Below are 16,643 nucleotides of genomic sequence, written 5' to 3'. Positions count from 1 at the left end.
AAGACAAAATAACATTTTGGTAATGAAATTTGTGTTTATGTATTTGCCTAGTATACCTATGGGATCCAATGAGAAATGATCAAATGAAAATGTCTTTTCTTTGATTTGCCTTGTTTCCCTGACGCAGATAAAATGTACATGGATGTGGGGAGAATGCTTGCATTGCACACACACCCCAGCTTCAGAGTAACCTTAAGTGTTGTTGATCCCCTGAGAAGCAGTAACCCGCTTTGACCACTGCAGGGCAGAGGAGAGCGATTCTCCACTGGAGAAGAGACTTGAACTTGAGACTTGTGTAAAGAAAAACTTGAGGGAAACCCTAAGTAAAAGATGTAGTTCAGAAGACATACTGTTTTTACACAGTTACCATAACTATTATTTTGACACTTTTACACAACACTCAATTGATAAAACTTGTAAGAAAGCTTAGCATAACATACATATCTATTCAAAATAAAATATGTTGTCAAGGTTAGAAATAATAAACCCCTTCATCAACCTAGCCTGTCCATGTTCCTCTGAATCCATGCTTTTCAAGAAAATCCTACATATGAATCGAAGGGTTAAATCTGTTGTGTAATTCCATTTGGCTTTGGCAGAGCTCAAAGCGCCAGCAGAAGCCCTGCCTCAGCAGTTCAGCCTGCCCAATAAAGCAGCAGGCTTCATACCACTGGGACAGTCTGACAACCACAGCCAGAGACAAGCCCATGCCACTCTGACCAGCAGCCAGACAGGGAGAGGTCCTCTTCCCCCCCCTCCCTCCACCTCCCCCCCACACACGCACACACATCCACATAAATGCATTAACACATGCATGCAAACACAGACACAGAGAGAGAGACACACACACATGCACACACACACAGAGATACATGACCACGCGCATGCAGACGCACACAAAGCTCACCTAAACAAACATTGCTCTTTGTAAACTTCATTGATATGTTAGTTGAGTATTACCACTATGTACACACTATGCATGTTCAACGCTTTGCCGTATATGTATCTCACAATGATACACAATATGAAAGGCGCATGTACACACACAAACCACAAGACTTGACCATTGCTTTAAAGTTCTGGAGTTTTGGGCTTTTGTCCCAGACTTCTCACAGGAACACAGGAAATGACATTTCCTACGTTTGCAGGACACACAGAGAAAGAGAGAGAGAGAGAGAGAGAGAAGGAGAGAGAGAGAGGGAGAAAGTCAAAGAAGGGGAGTACTGGGAGAGTGAGTGGGAGTTTCTAAGTGGAAACAGAGAATTTTCTGTTTCATATTACACAGAAAAGAAGAGAAAGAGGAGAAGAGTTCATGGTGGGTAAGGGCTCTGGTGGCTTGTCCAGTCAGGCTCTGTTTTGAATGTAGTTGGTTGTGTAAGTGCTGTGCAGTTTTCTGGGTTTATGGATTCGCGGACTGTGGAAAATGTACTTCTCTGTAGTGGTCCTTGTCCTGACTAAGGCTCTGATCACAGGTAAGTTCGACTTGTTTACAGCAATAACCAGTAAGAAAGCGAGCACGCTGGCGAGAAAGAAAGATAATGTTTCTAAACTAGTAACTTCATCTATTATCTATGAAACACCATTGTGAACCATACATTTTGAGTTTGTTGTGGAGCATTAAAAACCTTCAAAACAAAAACAAAACACATCTCTTGATATCAATCGTCTACAACAACCAAAACTTGCAAATGGTTTAATTATTACTACATTATTGAAAATATTAATGAAGCAGGAGGTGTTTTGCAAACTGGGGAATTTGGGCAAATATGGTTTTGTTTAAAATCAAACCAGTTGTTACGCGAGTTTCTTCCCTGTCATCAGAGAAAACCTCAATATAATTTGCATTCTATAAACTGCCATAAAGTAGGCTTACAACTCATATTTCCTGCCCTGTGATCTTTTGGTTATGCTCAGTTTTGTGTTTGGTTTGAGTCGCTATCGCTGCTTTTGTTGTTAAATCAAATAGAGTAGGACAGACCCGAGGCAGATTCCCCAACTAACACAGCAACAAAATTTAAAAAAACACCAAGGCAGCCCAGATGGTCCCTGTTATCTAGTCGTGTTTTTCTTGGCCTGTTATGGGCTGTACTGTACTGAAGATGAATGTTTCCCACCTGTAGATTCTCTTTCCCTGTCTGATCAGACATATTGTGTTCAAACTCCAGATCTGACCCAGCTGAGCACAATAAAAGTACCTTCAGGGAAGTAAAATAGATGTACACAAAGTGTGTTTTAGTTTTGTAATTCTCAGTCCTCTTGCACGTTACAGTTGTGACAGACCAACTTCCCATCCAGTGATGGAATGACATGTATAAGTAGAACCAAAGATGGTGTGGAATCCAAGACACCATTGTGGGTGTGCATATAAATGTGCTTTGTCTAAATGTTACAATTATGTTTAATTGTCAGGAAATCAAAGATCTTGTAAACATTTAACTCAGATTTTTCCCATGTGGGTTTCATTAGTAAATACTAAATTAACTAGCAGGGAGGGGTCAGACAAGCTACCAGATCACTGCATTCTGAGTGTCCCTATGTTCGGAAAAGCATACGTTTTAAGATTTGGCTTGATTTTACTTGTTAAAAAACAGAACATGTATAAAATACAGAATAAATATTACCAACACATAATACAATAAGCACACAACAATGAACACATTTAATAGATCATAAGATTTGTCTATGCAAAGCAAAAAAAAATGTTATCGACTTTACATACCAACTGTACTGCTTGTGTCTTTGTCAACAGAGGTCTGTAATGGCCTGAATGTGACAGTGACGCCTGGGCCTGTTGTCATGGTAACAGAAAAAGACAATGTGACACTCTCCTGCCTGGTATCTCAGAGGAAGAGGAGCGGCAGCGTCCTCATCCTACGCTGGTTCCTTTCTCCTCTTGCTGCTCCCACTCCTGTGCCTCCTCCCTCCTCTCCATCCCGCTCTCCTCCTGCAATCGAGCCCTCTCAGGTTCTGATTGTGAAGATGGGCATAAAGAAAATCAAGCTGTACGGGAACTATACCCGTCGTTTCCCCCAGCTGAAGTTTCGTCTGTATGAAGAAACGGAGGGGGAGTTGTACCAGTTGCGGATTCTCAATGTGACAGGGACGGACCAGGGTTTCTATAGCTGCAAAGTTCAGGAGATTCGCAAACACAGAAACACATGGAGGGCATCGTCCAATGGCACCAGCACCACACAGCTGACAGGTAATAAAGGTGTAGCCTACTTTAACACACTCTGCTCTCCATATCACATGTGTCGGTCTGTTAAAAGGGCCAGGCACTTATTGCACTATTTCTAGCAGAAAAGGATAGGTTAGAATAGTTCAGATGGCATTAAACAACAGTGAAGTGTGAAATGTGTCCTACACCATTTGGCCTTTGACAAATAATAAAGAAAGTCTTTTACATTTCTACTTTTTATATACCTTTGCACAGCCCTCGCCACTGACAAAAGAGGATCAAAAGGCAAATGGGCCTCCAGTGAAAAGGTTTCCATGGAATATTCCTTTCCAAGGAATTCCCTTGCAGCCGCACAGCTGTGGCATGCTGTCCATGTTATCTGGCAATGGAAATTACCAAATGAAGGAGGAGCAATAGTTTTTATTAAAGGACAAAGTCCAAATAGAAATGGGTAGAACGTGTCTTTTGAGCTGCGCTTTGCTGTAAGTAGTGCCGATGTGTGTTTGAGTGTGACCCCAATCCTCTGGCATTTCCATCTCAAAACAATGAGCTCACACAGCCAAAACACACTCAACAATATCACTCTGTGTGTCGATGGAGTGTGAGGAGTAAAAGTGTTGCTGAGCTGGCTACGTTCAAAAACTCTACAACACATGATGTCAGCATTCTGGGTTTACTTTATGCACGTCTCAGGAGAAAATGTACTGGATAATTCGCTTGCAGTGGAACTTATTTAGTCTGTGCCAATGTGTGATAAACATCTTGAACTAATTAGGTTAAGAACTAAATTGTAACTGATGCAATAATAAATATGTCTTTATACAGTATGATCCTTCATCTGATTTAACTTGATTGATCAACAAGGAAGCCGTGTATCACTGTGGGATGCCATTGATAAAAGGGGTCCAACACAGATGTAAGATTCTGCTATAATTTGCCATAAGCATGGCTACACCTAACACAGTTGAACACTTTACCTTTCACTAGTTAAATGCCAGAAAATCTTAGAAGTTAGAGTTGGACAAAGCTATCTGACAACGCCCTGCCCCATATTCAGGGAAATGTCGCACTAAGGAAGCCACACAACCTCAGGCATCTCCGACATGCATTGACCACAGATCCAGAAACCCGAGATCTGACATTATAAATGTAAACAAAGAGAAAACTATGTTGTAACTATTCTGCAGGTAACCCCTCCGTCTGCAGTTCTAAGAGCAAAGGCCACACCCAACTGAGATAATCAGACTAGTCTTATTCAAAAGATTTTGCACAGATACAAGCTGCTTGTCCTCTCCCACATCTCCAAATCCTCACCTCCAACCTAATGGTTGAGTGATTTCTGGTGCTTTTCTGAACTGTAAAAATGAGCAGTCAGTCTGTACTATGTTCTTACACACCTCTGTCTGTATTCAGGTTTCAAACCCTGCCAGTTTCTTCGGAGGGTTCATTTTTCTGAATCCTGCCTTCACGGCTGGTCTGATGGGAGGAAAGCAGATGAGCAGAAATATGTACAGTACCAGACTTGGGGTGTAGCATGTGGTTAACCACAGTGTAAAGGTCAGATAATGTGGTTTACTTACATTAACTGTTAACTGCTCAAATTGTCAAGAGATGTCTGTTAAATGTAGCCCGTCACCTCATCAGTTGAGTTAGACTACAATTTGTCTACTTTATAATTCTGTAATTACTTGTCATCATGTGTTAAACAGTGGTTGGACAAAAAAAATAAGTAGTCTCAACACAAAAAAATCAACATATACTGCATACATAAAATGTGTTGGGATTCCAAAGTAAATTCTCCCCTGCCTTTACTGCCTGTAAAACTGATCACTGAAACGTCTGATACAGTTTCTCACGCAACCATTGTGTTGCGGCCTGACATTAATTACCATGATTTTCAGACTGCACGGCAGAGACCACATTTGACAATTTTGCTCCCAGTCCAGCGGTCTGAAAAAAGGCTAGAAGCCAATTAGAGTTAATATCTTATCATTTCTTATTAATATGTTTATCAACCTGTGTTTAAAAGACATATTAAAAACTCATTACGGGGAGCGGAGACTAAGTAATTTATGTGCAAAGCCTCTGTAGTGTTCACTCTCCTCAACCTCTTGCTAAATAACCCTGACCTACATACAACCCATCATTCATTGACACACACTGACAACAACTTCCTTGTTGGTTTCCTTTTCACATTAATAAGCACAAAAAGAAAATTGCAACATTAAACGATTGTGAAGTGACCAACAACAGGAAGTGGAGATGCAGAGCAATGGGGAACCCCCAAAAACACTTTCCAAGAACAGCAATACAGCCAGGCCTCTCTGTGTGAGTGTGTGTGTGTGTGTGTGTGTGTGTGTGTGTGTGTGTGACAGAGAGAGAGAGAGAAAGAAAGAAAGAGAGAGAGAGAGAGAAAGAGAGAGAGAGAGAGAGATTGTGTGAGTTTGTGTATGTGTGTGTTGTGGGTTTGGCTGATGCCGCAGAAGAATCTCCCTTCATGAGTGCAGTTTTGATATTTCGGGAAACCACTGAGGCTGTCTGCTGAGTTGGGCCAGTTCCCTCAGACAACAGCAATTTACAAAGATACTTTGTCTCAACATAGTTTTCTACTCTCAAACTATTTTTGCTGACTTTTTAAAACCATTTTTTCCTTCAGTACACTTCATTCTCGAGGATGGTAGCAGTAAAGGACTGTGGCGTTTATTTGCAGGTACTCTTTTCATATCTAGTCTATCTTCTGTTTCACCTCATCATACACAAGTCTTACTTTGACAATGCCAGTGTTCTGATGTCTTTCTGTTTCTGTCCATCTGTTTTGTAGATGTGTATCTGTGCGCTGTGCTGATATGCTCTCTGGGCCTGCTGTCCATTTTCCTGTTCTCTGTGGTTCTCACCTGCCAACACTTTCACAGAAGACACAGGCTCAAAGGTAAAACACATCATTTGTTTTACTACAGTTCAAAACAATAACTTTATGCCTTTGCTGATGAGTCACCAGGAGTTTTCTACTTCCTCCACAGCCAGTTACCTTCTGGTCAAGTGTCCAGAAAGCAGGTACTAGTTGCTGTTTGCAGCTGAAACAATTTATTGATTAATTGCTCAATCAATTTAAAGAAAATCAATCAGCCACAATTTTGATGATCAAATTTTAAAGTATTGCGTCTGTTCCATGCAGCTCAGGAGAGACTGTAACCAGCTTCAGCAGTTCCTTCAGTTCCTCCCCAAAAGCTCAAAGGAAAGACACAAGACAGAAAACTGACAGAAGGATAACAGTAACACCACCTAAACTACCCAAGGAGCCACCACCATACATACCACATCACAAAGGTAAGGTGACATTGTGAGGGCAGGATGGAACCTCTGGGGGAAAATAAAGTGCTCATATTTTGCTCATTTTCAAGTTCATAATTGTATTCAGAGGTTTTACCAGAATAGGTTTACATTGTTTAATTAAAGCAGAGTATGAGGCCGTGCCACGCTAGCAACTTTGCAAAAAATATGTGTGTTACAAAGTTGTGCACGTATGTCACGGAAGTAAAGCCTGGACTATGATTGAGCTGTTTGGAGCAGTTTGAGAACAGTGTTTTCTGTTGGAGATGGTAAGTCCCTTTGGGGTGGACTTTGGACTTTTTTTTGTCAACCTATTAAATTAACTAAAAAACTATTTAACACAATTAAGGAAACCACAAAAGAGAAAAAGCATAATATGAGAACTTTCAATTATTCAGTGGTTATGTGCCCTTTTAAAACAAAGCAAACTCTACTTGTGACCCCATGTTACAAGTTATGGCCCTAGTGTGGACATGAGTTATGAGCAGTTTAACCAAAGAGTATTTGCTCTGCTCAGAATGTTTCATTTTAATGATTTACATAAACCTGGAGAGGTAAAAGTTGCCAGTATTTCACAAAAATGTGAAAAAACCTAAACTAATTCGGACTCTGATTACTGCATTGGGATGTAAATACGTCTTATGCAGGGAACTTTGTCCCGATTTGAACCACCAAGATCAGATATTTTCACAGTCAAATTTTTGGGGGAGACAGTTGTTAATAGCGTCCCCTCACAGAATGGTTAAATTCCTCAGCCTTTCTGTGTGGAGTCGAAGTTTCCCTTCAAATTCAAAACACACTGTAGGCATTAGAAGAGGCTCCAGACCCAAGAAAAGGAGTAAGTGAGTAAAGAAAACAACAGCAAATGAAGGTATCCAGCAATTACAAAAGCAGAGAATTATACATCTAGCACAATTACATTTTCTTGACAAAAACAACTTAGCTTGTAGAGACTGGAGGACTAACAGAAAACAGCATATAATGTAACTTTATTGTTTGAGGTAGAATCAACACTGAGGCTGACAATGACAGTTTAAAGCTCTTGGTTGTAAGAAGTGGTTGTAAAGGACCACAGTCATATTTGTGAGTTCATTCCTCTTGGCTGTTCTTTTTGAGTCAAGTAAAGTTGTCTCGGTTTTTCAGTGCCAATTGCTGCAAAGAGACCTCAGAAGCCCAGAAGGTTAAAGACTCAGCTCAGGAGTTCTGCCACTGTGAGTTCTCACCCGTCACACAAACACCAATGTCCACTTCCTCTATAAAATCCCCACATGCACTTAACATATCTGTTAAAATGTAGGTATTAACATTTTTGAAAAGATGTTTTTTTCATGCACAGAGTTATTGTTATTGAGGTACATGCAAGAGGGAATTGTCTCACGACTGCATGATAGTCTACAGGAGTTTATTGCCGTCTCTTTATTCAGTTATGAGTTTGATAATTCTATTTAGCTTTATTGCTTCTCAAACACAATTATTTATTTAGAGTGCTTCATTGGTTTTATATCTACAATAAAAATGTCAAACAAGTATATACAGAAGAAAACTACTAAAACTAAGGATCATCAGTATTTCTACGTTCTTGTAATTGTGAAGTGAAACGAAGCTCCGATGATCGGAGAGCGTTTCTTTTGCACGAACATGCTGATTGGATTAGTGCAACTAGGAGGATCTGACGATGTGGGATAGGACTCCTATTGTACAACATGTTTTTCGGGTAAACTGGATGTTCCAAGAAGTCCTGTAAACACATGCTTCATGCAGCTGAAAAGCACAAAGGGGATGTTTATCATGGGAAAGTGGAAGAAACTGCTGTTTGCTGAAAAAGATTAAATGCCTCTTATACATCTACATACATATGCATTTTATATATACATCTTATTTTATGAAATGTCTATGCTCACTACACATATTTATACATATATAAATATATATACATACACACATACATATAGTACACATACATAGACTGTATATTTTTTCCCTTTTTTGCCTTATCTCTGGGTTAAATTCTGTTAAGTTTATCCGACTTTTTCTCTCCCTCCTCCAGCCTCGAATACCACAGGAGGATAGTCTGACATATGCAGAGCTGGAGCTGGTCAGGCCGAAGCCCGAGCCCCCAGTCTCCTCCGACCTTGATCCCACCCCCTCCAGCCCAGACACAGTGTACGCTCAGATCCTCTTCCAGGAAAAACAGCTGTAAACACAGCAGCCCTGGACAGATGGATGCCATGGTACATCCCAGTGAGGCCAACTGAACTGAGTGGCAACCAAAGGACTATATTTATGAACTATCAGTATGGCATTTAGCATTTGTTTTTTTGGCTGTAACTACAGTACAACTGTTGGTAAATGAGGGTTTTGTGTTTCCTCAGCGCAGTTCCATTCCAGCACAGCAGTTTCTGGGTCTTATAATTCTGTTGTTTTGTTTGTTGGCATCAATGGCATGTGAGCCAGATGTTTATAGAACGCTTTAACTGTTAACTATTCTGTTTAAACTCAGGAGACTGTGTGGAAAGAAACCGCTGTTCAGGCTCTCTTACTGCAGTATCATACTGTATGGTATGTAGTGGTATCGTATGCACTGTACCACTTTTTTTTAAATGCATTTATAATTACGAGACTAATAACCAAATTAATAAATAAATGCCTGGGTCTGATGATTCATACAAATACTATTTTAAATGGTCTCTTCTAAGTGGATTGGATTGCACTTTGTCAGATTGATCTGTAATTTGTCTGGGGGTCACAAGCAAAATCTGTTTCACAAAACAAAAGACAAAACAATGCAATATTACAAACATCTGCAGTGCATTCAGTGATGCTTCAGGGGAATTTTGCAACAGCAAATATGATTCCTGGAAGCAGCACACATTATGCTTGAGTACCTAAGAAAGGTGGAGGGTGTAGGCCATTTTGTGAAGGTCAGTGTGTGAAAAATGGTTATGAAGATAGAGGTGCATGAAGAAAGAGAATGATGCACATCCAAACCCTTCTCTCTGTGAGTGGGAGAGATAGAGAGAGGGACCATCATCCCCCACAGCTCAGACTCACTGACTAGGATGAACCCGCTAATGACTACATTTATTCAAATTAGACTAATTGTAATCATGGTTAATAATTAGCTTTACAGTGCATTATAATTGGGTTAGGCTACAAGATGGTTCTGCCTAGGTGCAATAATTTATTTGATTTAATTATTCTGAGGAACCCAATGGTTTGACATTTCATACCATAAAACCAGCGGTGTAGAGAGAATGGAGATGGCCGTTAGCTTTAGAGAAGGTCATTTCTCGCTCTCTGGGAAAATTATGAGGACTATTTTCCACTCTATTAAGCTACTCCACTTAGCACAATTAGCCACACACACAAAAGGTTAAAGAGAGAGACCTCTTCCTTTATGATAGAGAGGAGTGGTGCATGTGCATAAGATAGCAAGCAATCTACTATTATTTAAAACGCTAACTTATTTATTGGAATATCAGTGCATTGATATGTCAGTATTGTACTTTTCCACTGAAAGATTAAGATCCATGTTTAAAAAAGGGTTATGTTTTATACTGACTCACTTATATGGGTCAGATTTACCCAGGAGTATAATGCAGAGGCCCTACAGTGATTAAAAAGATTGAACAGTCTGATGTGGCTAAAAAGGCATTTGCCCTTGGTTAACCATAAACACACACAAACACACGCACACGCACACACGGTCAAATGCTCAAATTCTCATAAATACCACATAACAAAGCAGATTGAAAACACATTGTGGACAACAATAGCTCAGTAAACTACTCACAACTAACTAAACATCCAGAATTGTTCATACCACAAACATTTACCAAAGCAAAACACTACAACCCCCATAGCACAAAATGCTGACGTGTGCATGCCATTCTTTTTATGATCAATAATACAATACACAGTATTACAATACTATTGAAAAGCTGTTTCTCAGGGAACGTTGGCTGAGCATGCAAGCTCTTGTTCATCATTCAAACAATTCTTCTTTGCTTTTAGCTTGAAGCTGCCCAGCGGCCCATTTTAAGCCTTACTGGAGCAGCAAGGGTTAATTTAAATGACTTTTTTGAAGTTAGTTAAATGGTTGTTTACCCCTTCACATTCCTTATGCAAATTCACCCAGCAGTTCCGGAGAGCTCCGGTTTCATCTTTATGATCTCAGATGATAAATAAAATAAAATACTTGCCAACGTAGATTTCAGTCGTAATCAAAATCACAGACACTCACGGGAGAAAATGTATGCAGATGGCTGTCAATAGGTTTATTTAAATTTGTTGAAATTCAGTATTTACAAAGAAAGATACAGAGTGAAATATCAATATAGGTAATAAAATATTCTATATTGTCTGAGACTTGAATTTTAGTTCTTCCTGAATTTACACATACAGCACTGAAATACAGCAAAGTCTCAATGCTCAGCTGGGGTCACGTCTAAGACCATGATGGATTTTCATTGTCAGACTCTCTTTGAGAGGATACATGCTGTGCAGAAATGGTGGCCTGAGGCATGCTTGTGTTCAAGCCCTGCCACCTCTCACTCACAGGTCCAGGTGAACACTCTGCCCCAGGCATCGCCTGCCAACAGAGTAGCATGGCTCCTACACAGAAGAGAAGATGCTTAAATAATGTGAACATTGTTTCCAATCAGTGAAGTTATGTAAATATATTCTGGTGTAAAGCAGGCAATAATATGTGAGTAAGAGTGGGTGAGAGTAGGTTTGCAAGTTAGTTCCAGAACTTTATACGTTTTGAAATATAGTTCAAATTAAATGTTTAAAAAATAATTAAAATAAATAAATTAAAAAAATGTTTGCAGATGTAAACTAAATCTGTGAGCAGGTGTGTGATATTTACTGTACCTGGACATGGCCAGCGCTGTGATGGCCGGATTATTTTTGCTGCGGCGTGGCGACATAGCAAGATTTCTGTTCAGCTCTTGACATAACACCAGATGTCTTTCCCAGCCTTTAACCTGGCATGAGCGGCTCCCTGTGGATACATCATGGGAATCTATCAACACCCATTTATTACTAAATCACAGGGCAGGTGCCCATCCTGTCTGTAACCCTGACCCAAAAAAAAAAAAAGGTGCATTAACACCGTGTTTATCTGCGGTCAGGAGGCCGTTAAAGGGAGAAAAATCCCTTGAATATAAATGCTTCAGTGTTACGTAAAGACTTGCCTCAATGTAATTTGCAAGGCATAATACTCCTATGAGGTGACACAAGGCTGTAACCAACGTATGCCAAATTGGATCTGGGTATTATTGCTTTCTAAATTATACATGCACACACACGTCAGCAGAATTACTCATCAGTGTTTACTGCCTCTATGTTTAATAACTTTATAACAACATAATTCCTGCTAGCCCCTAATGCTAGTGAGGGATGGGGTAGGCATTACAAGCTCTCATCTGAAAACAACGCTGTCTAGCTCTGAGATGAGCGGTTAAAAATAATCATCTCACACTTAAGGATTTATCTAATTAGATAGTGAAGGGTTTCTTTTTGAAAACAAGAATCCTTGCTTTTTGTGAAGTTGCATCTTAGTCAGTCTAATTTTTTTCTAATGTCAGCCACTCACATCATCTGTGTTGTTAGAAATACAATACCTATATACATATCCCATCCCACTGCCAGCAACATTACCGTCTCTCTCTGTTCGGTCTTGCCCTGGGGACACAGGATCTTCTGGAGGGCCAGGTAATTGTGTTCTGGTGTACTCTGTCTTCCATATCTGTATGAGAGACACATAACGAGTAGCAAAAATCAGACATAATTCAACATAATAACAAACACACTCACATAAGCACCAGCGTGCGCACCCCCCCGCCCCCCCATAACTCTAGGTAATAATAAAGTAATAATACCATTTTTGTGTGTGTTGTGCATGTGGCATGGGCACCCACTCCCAAGTGAAGCCCAATTTAGATTTTACTACTTTGATTGCAGAGAGGCAGTATATGCTTATATTAATCCTACACAAAAGCAGTCACAAACACAACCCAGTGCTGTTATTAATACCTTGATGGACATCCAAGCCGCAACCTGCGTGGTTAATACGAAAGTAATGACATTTGAACATTTGAAGACAGTATACTGAATAAAAAACAAAGCAACTTCTCGCGCCGATCTATTATTCCTAAAAAGAGCTGCCAGACAGTGACTGTAAAGACAGCCATCCTGTCTCTGTCTCATTATTACACACATACAAAAAACTCACCCGTATGATGCCGTCTGCACAGCTAGTGACGATGACATTCTTGGCATCCCACTCGTGTCGCTGAGTGAAGCTGACACACAGGATGTCTGCCAGAGGCCCGCAGGAAGTGTCAGAGCAGGTCAACAGCTGACCCTTCATGGTCCACAGGTAGAGCAGAGGTCCCGCACATGACGCAATCTCACCCTTGGACAGAGTAATATGGTGTTGACGCCCATAGATACATAGAAAAGCAAAACACACACACACACACACAAAGAGAATATGCATCCTTTGAACATGAGAATCTCATGCTGCAAGCTGAATGACGGGGATCAACATGAAAACAGTGGGCCAAAAATGACAAAGAACAGAAGGAGAGGAAAGAGAGCAATTTTCAGAGTTGTGTAGAAAGAGAATTACAAAGAAGGAGATCAAGAAGGTGCACTTACGGTGAGTTCATTGATAGCCAGTGCAGAGATGCTGGTTGTGTGTCGTGCTAACTGGGTGATGTAGCTTAGCTCCTCCATATCCCACAGGATACAGGTGAGGTCACGGGAGCCACTTACTATCATGCTGTGGACCTCAGACACAGCCAGGCATGTCACTGAATCTGTGTGACCATATAACGGCTATGAAGAAAAATTGGGTCGGTGTTATATTGATTGCTTAAGTGTGTGCAAATACATTAAGGATGTTACTGTTAAAATGCAAATAGACATGCAGACAAACTAACCTGTCTGAGTTTCATGTGAGTGAGTTTGTCCTTGTTGACAGCTACGTCCCACACACACACCACAGTGCTGGTTCCTGCAGTGACAATGGTTGTCGGGTTGGGACAGGCGGCGCACAATGTCTTCCCCCAGTCACACAAACTCTCACACACAGCAAAGGTCTAGAGATGGACATACATAAGGAGAATATTATGACTTTATGTGAACATTAAAGATACAATATGTAATAATGACCGCTAGTGTTTAAAATAATTACTGCAGTACAAATTCAAAATACTGGCGAGAGTTGTCTCCCTCGACCCCTACTCCCCAGACTTGATGTTCACATTGGTTGCCAGAGACCGCAGTGTCCACAGCAGCATCCAACAATGTTGCTAGATGCTTATTTTACATAACCAGACATTACTTAGCACAGCTATGTAATGTCCATCATGAGTAGCTAACATTAGAGGCTGGCGAAAGCCATAAAAGCCTGTGCTCACGCGGAGCTCTGTATGTTACGCAAATGACAGATAAACTTTTCCGGCTTAGAATTACTGAAAGAACCGCTAAAAACACAAACACATCACTATTCTCTTCACCAAACTGACAGATACACTTTCTCAGCTTAGTATTATAGCAGGAACCGCTAAAGGCGCTGACACACCAACCCGAAGATCGGCCAACGGGGAAGTTTGTTACATCTGTGGTCACGTAAAAACATGAATTTTTTTAGGTCGGTAGTCTATCTCCTTTGATCCTGTTCGTTTTTTTGCTGCTTCCATGGCTGTACTACAGCTGTAGCGTGCTGGGTTTACGTTTTTACCGGTATATGTGGCAACCCGGACTGGCTGTCAAACTGGGCAGTTGATAACAACGTATAGGGCAAAACACAAATACAAATTCCGTCACAGAACGGAAATTTCAAAAGGAGAAAATACTAGCATTAACATTGTTGTCAGAAAAGATGGTATTTCAACTTTGTGTTTTTCCGAAATATATGATGACATATTGGGATCATTTTTTGATTGATTGATTGATTGATTTTAAATGATTTTTTTCAAATGATCTTTAAACCTATCATATTGCTCCCCGACGTATCTTGCAGCATTGTACATATGGAGAGTGTTTTAAACCCCTCAAAGGCCCTAAAACAGAGACCAAGACAATGATGCGATAACAGATACAGCGTGCGGAGGGCATGAGATGGCATTGCCAGGCATGGCAAATACACAGAACTATGTTATTAGATGTCAAGAAATCTGCTGACACAGCTAAGACAGCAGTGTGTAGCACTATCAAGTAAGTGAAAGCTTGACAGATCGCCTCACTGTTTTGATTTAGCACTAGCGATATAAGAGTCAGCTACTGAGCTGACTGTGTGTTGCTTGACCCACAATCCAGGGAGAAGCTTCGTATGTAGGTGATTAAATTGGGTGAAAACATGTTTCTTTAAATGTGCTTAAGACTGATACTAAGCACTATCTAATTAACAAAATGAAGTGAATTGTATGTTATTAAAGTTTCATTAATGTATGGATGTGATACTTTTGGATTTAAAAACGAATCCATACTTTGTGGGCAAGCAATTGCTTAATTTCAATTTGATTCATGCAAGTGGGTGGAGATGGAAGTTTGTTCAACAATACAAAAAATATCAACTTTATTTACTGTACAGGCTGAAAAACATACCTTTTCTGTGGAGTAGTTTCCAAAGGCACAGCTGTTGTCAGGAAAGCCCCAGCTGAAGAAGCAGCCCAACAGAGGCGACAGGAGGAGGCGGTTTCTCTCCAGGACTATAACCTCCTTTTCCAGACACAGTATCTGACCTACCGGGCCTCTCTGCAGCTCTGCAGGAGGGTTTACAGTGTTACTGGGAGTGGGGCCCCATAAGCAAGACATTGTGGAAGAAAGCCAGAAGGGTGTTTAAAATAACAACGACAACAATGGTTAAACCATGAAAAACGTTATGGTTTCGAAAAATGTAAAAGTGACCTCATTCTGCCTTTTGTGAACCTGAATGAACTCGCCTCAACAAATACAGGTAATGGCTCTTCAAAAACATCACATTGAAGAGTATGGTAGCTCAGTAAACTTGTAAAGAATTTCATTAAATTGCTAACTACAGAAAACTGGGCAATTAAAACAGCTATTCACAGATTTAAACAAGCTGAGGCTCTGTCCTGGGGGGACACCTGTATCCTGAACAACACAAGTGGTACAGTACTAGGACAATATGGGTTATTATAAGTGTGTGTGTGTGTGTGTGTGTGTGTGTGAGAGGCAGTAAGAGAGTGCCTGTAATTGACCTATTCATGCAGAAACAGGCAGAAATCACTATACACTATCACCAGTTGTTTTGTTTTTTCTTGTAAATCCCAAGAAAGAAGTTGTGTCTGCATCAGTTTTAGCATTCCTCCTCCTATTCATCTCTATCTGCTTATTGATCAGATCAGACACTCTAAGATTTAATATGAAATGTAATATGCAGGAATCTCTCCCTGAGCATTCACAGATTCATCTCCTCTCCCTCAGTGGGCCTGTAGGGATCTTCAGATTATTAAGTAGGGCTCAGTGGAAGAGTCATCTCCATATTGTAGCTCTAAAAGATAGCTTCTTCTACACTTCCATAGTGTAAATTAATCTATGGACATTGTTGCTCTGTTTCAACGATCCCCTTGAGACCTGGGCACATCCTATATAATAATTGACATCAAACGGTGTGAAATAAAATAAAGCAGGAACAATATAAAAAAGCAACAAATGCAGAGGACTATAACTGATGGAATTTAGTTTACCTTGCTGAAAACAGCTATGTTAGTTTAGTTGTTTGGAAATATATGTTGTTTATAAGGCTATGTTACGATTTGCTTTAATTTTATATCTTCATTTAAAGGGATAGACACTTGCCTGAGAGTATGCAAAATATGAAACTGCAGTCAGCAGCCAATTAGCTGAACCCTAGCATAGAGACGGGATGCAGGTGGAAACAGATAGCCTGCCTCTGTCCACTAGTAAAAAGCTGTTCAAAATGACATCTCATTTGTTTAATGTGTACAAAATAAAAAACAGTTTCATATTTAGCGCACAGACAAGAGCGTGGCATCTATCTTTTCATGAAACTTTTGGCAGGAAAGCAAAAAAGCTTATTACCCAAAAGAATTCCTTTTAGACTAAGAAATCCTATTTGCTGTGTGAGTTCCTCTTT

The 16,643-nt window shown here is 40.2% G+C and overlaps 2 protein-coding genes across 5 annotated transcripts in view; one reads left to right on the top strand and one right to left on the bottom strand.

Moving 5' to 3' along the window:
* Positions 1-718: 718 nt before the first annotated feature.
* Positions 719-9,173, top strand: vstm4a (V-set and transmembrane domain containing 4a). Of its 2 annotated transcripts, none has more exons than XM_034897356.1 (8): positions 719-740; positions 2,750-3,202; positions 5,835-5,888; positions 6,000-6,107; positions 6,199-6,232; positions 6,354-6,505; positions 7,652-7,719; positions 8,556-9,173. In XM_034897356.1, the coding sequence occupies exons 2-8, from the start codon at positions 2,797-2,799 to the stop codon at positions 8,706-8,708; spliced, it is 975 nt and encodes a 324-aa protein (XP_034753247.1). In that variant the 5' UTR covers positions 719-740; positions 2,750-2,796; the 3' UTR covers positions 8,709-9,173. The 2 variants fall into 2 exon arrangements, with proteins under 2 accessions (XP_034753247.1, XP_034753246.1); XM_034897355.1 differs by lacking the exon at positions 719-740 and adding an exon at positions 1,224-1,472.
* A 1,589-nt stretch (positions 9,174-10,762) lies between these two features.
* The window catches only part of wdfy4 (WDFY family member 4), a 42,421-nt gene continuing 36,540 nt past the window's right edge, over positions 10,763-16,643 (bottom strand). For all 3 annotated transcript variants that reach the window (XM_034897350.1, XM_034897352.1, XM_034897351.1), the window contains exons 58-64: positions 15,128-15,285; positions 13,459-13,617; positions 13,175-13,354; positions 12,747-12,929; positions 12,173-12,260; positions 11,384-11,513; positions 10,763-11,122 (exon numbers count right to left, since the gene is read on the bottom strand). In XM_034897350.1, the coding sequence (XP_034753241.1) occupies positions 11,059-11,122; positions 11,384-11,513; positions 12,173-12,260; positions 12,747-12,929; positions 13,175-13,354; positions 13,459-13,617; positions 15,128-15,285 (962 nt within the window). In that variant the 3' untranslated portion in view covers positions 10,763-11,058. The remainder of the gene's footprint in view (positions 11,123-11,383; positions 11,514-12,172; positions 12,261-12,746; positions 12,930-13,174; positions 13,355-13,458; positions 13,618-15,127; positions 15,286-16,643) is intronic.

Source organism: Etheostoma cragini, chromosome 17 (assembly GCF_013103735.1).
Source record: "Etheostoma cragini isolate CJK2018 chromosome 17, CSU_Ecrag_1.0, whole genome shotgun sequence".
Lineage (NCBI taxonomy): Eukaryota > Metazoa > Chordata > Actinopteri > Perciformes > Percidae > Etheostoma > Etheostoma cragini.
This window is presented reverse-complemented; position numbering and strand designations above follow the sequence as displayed.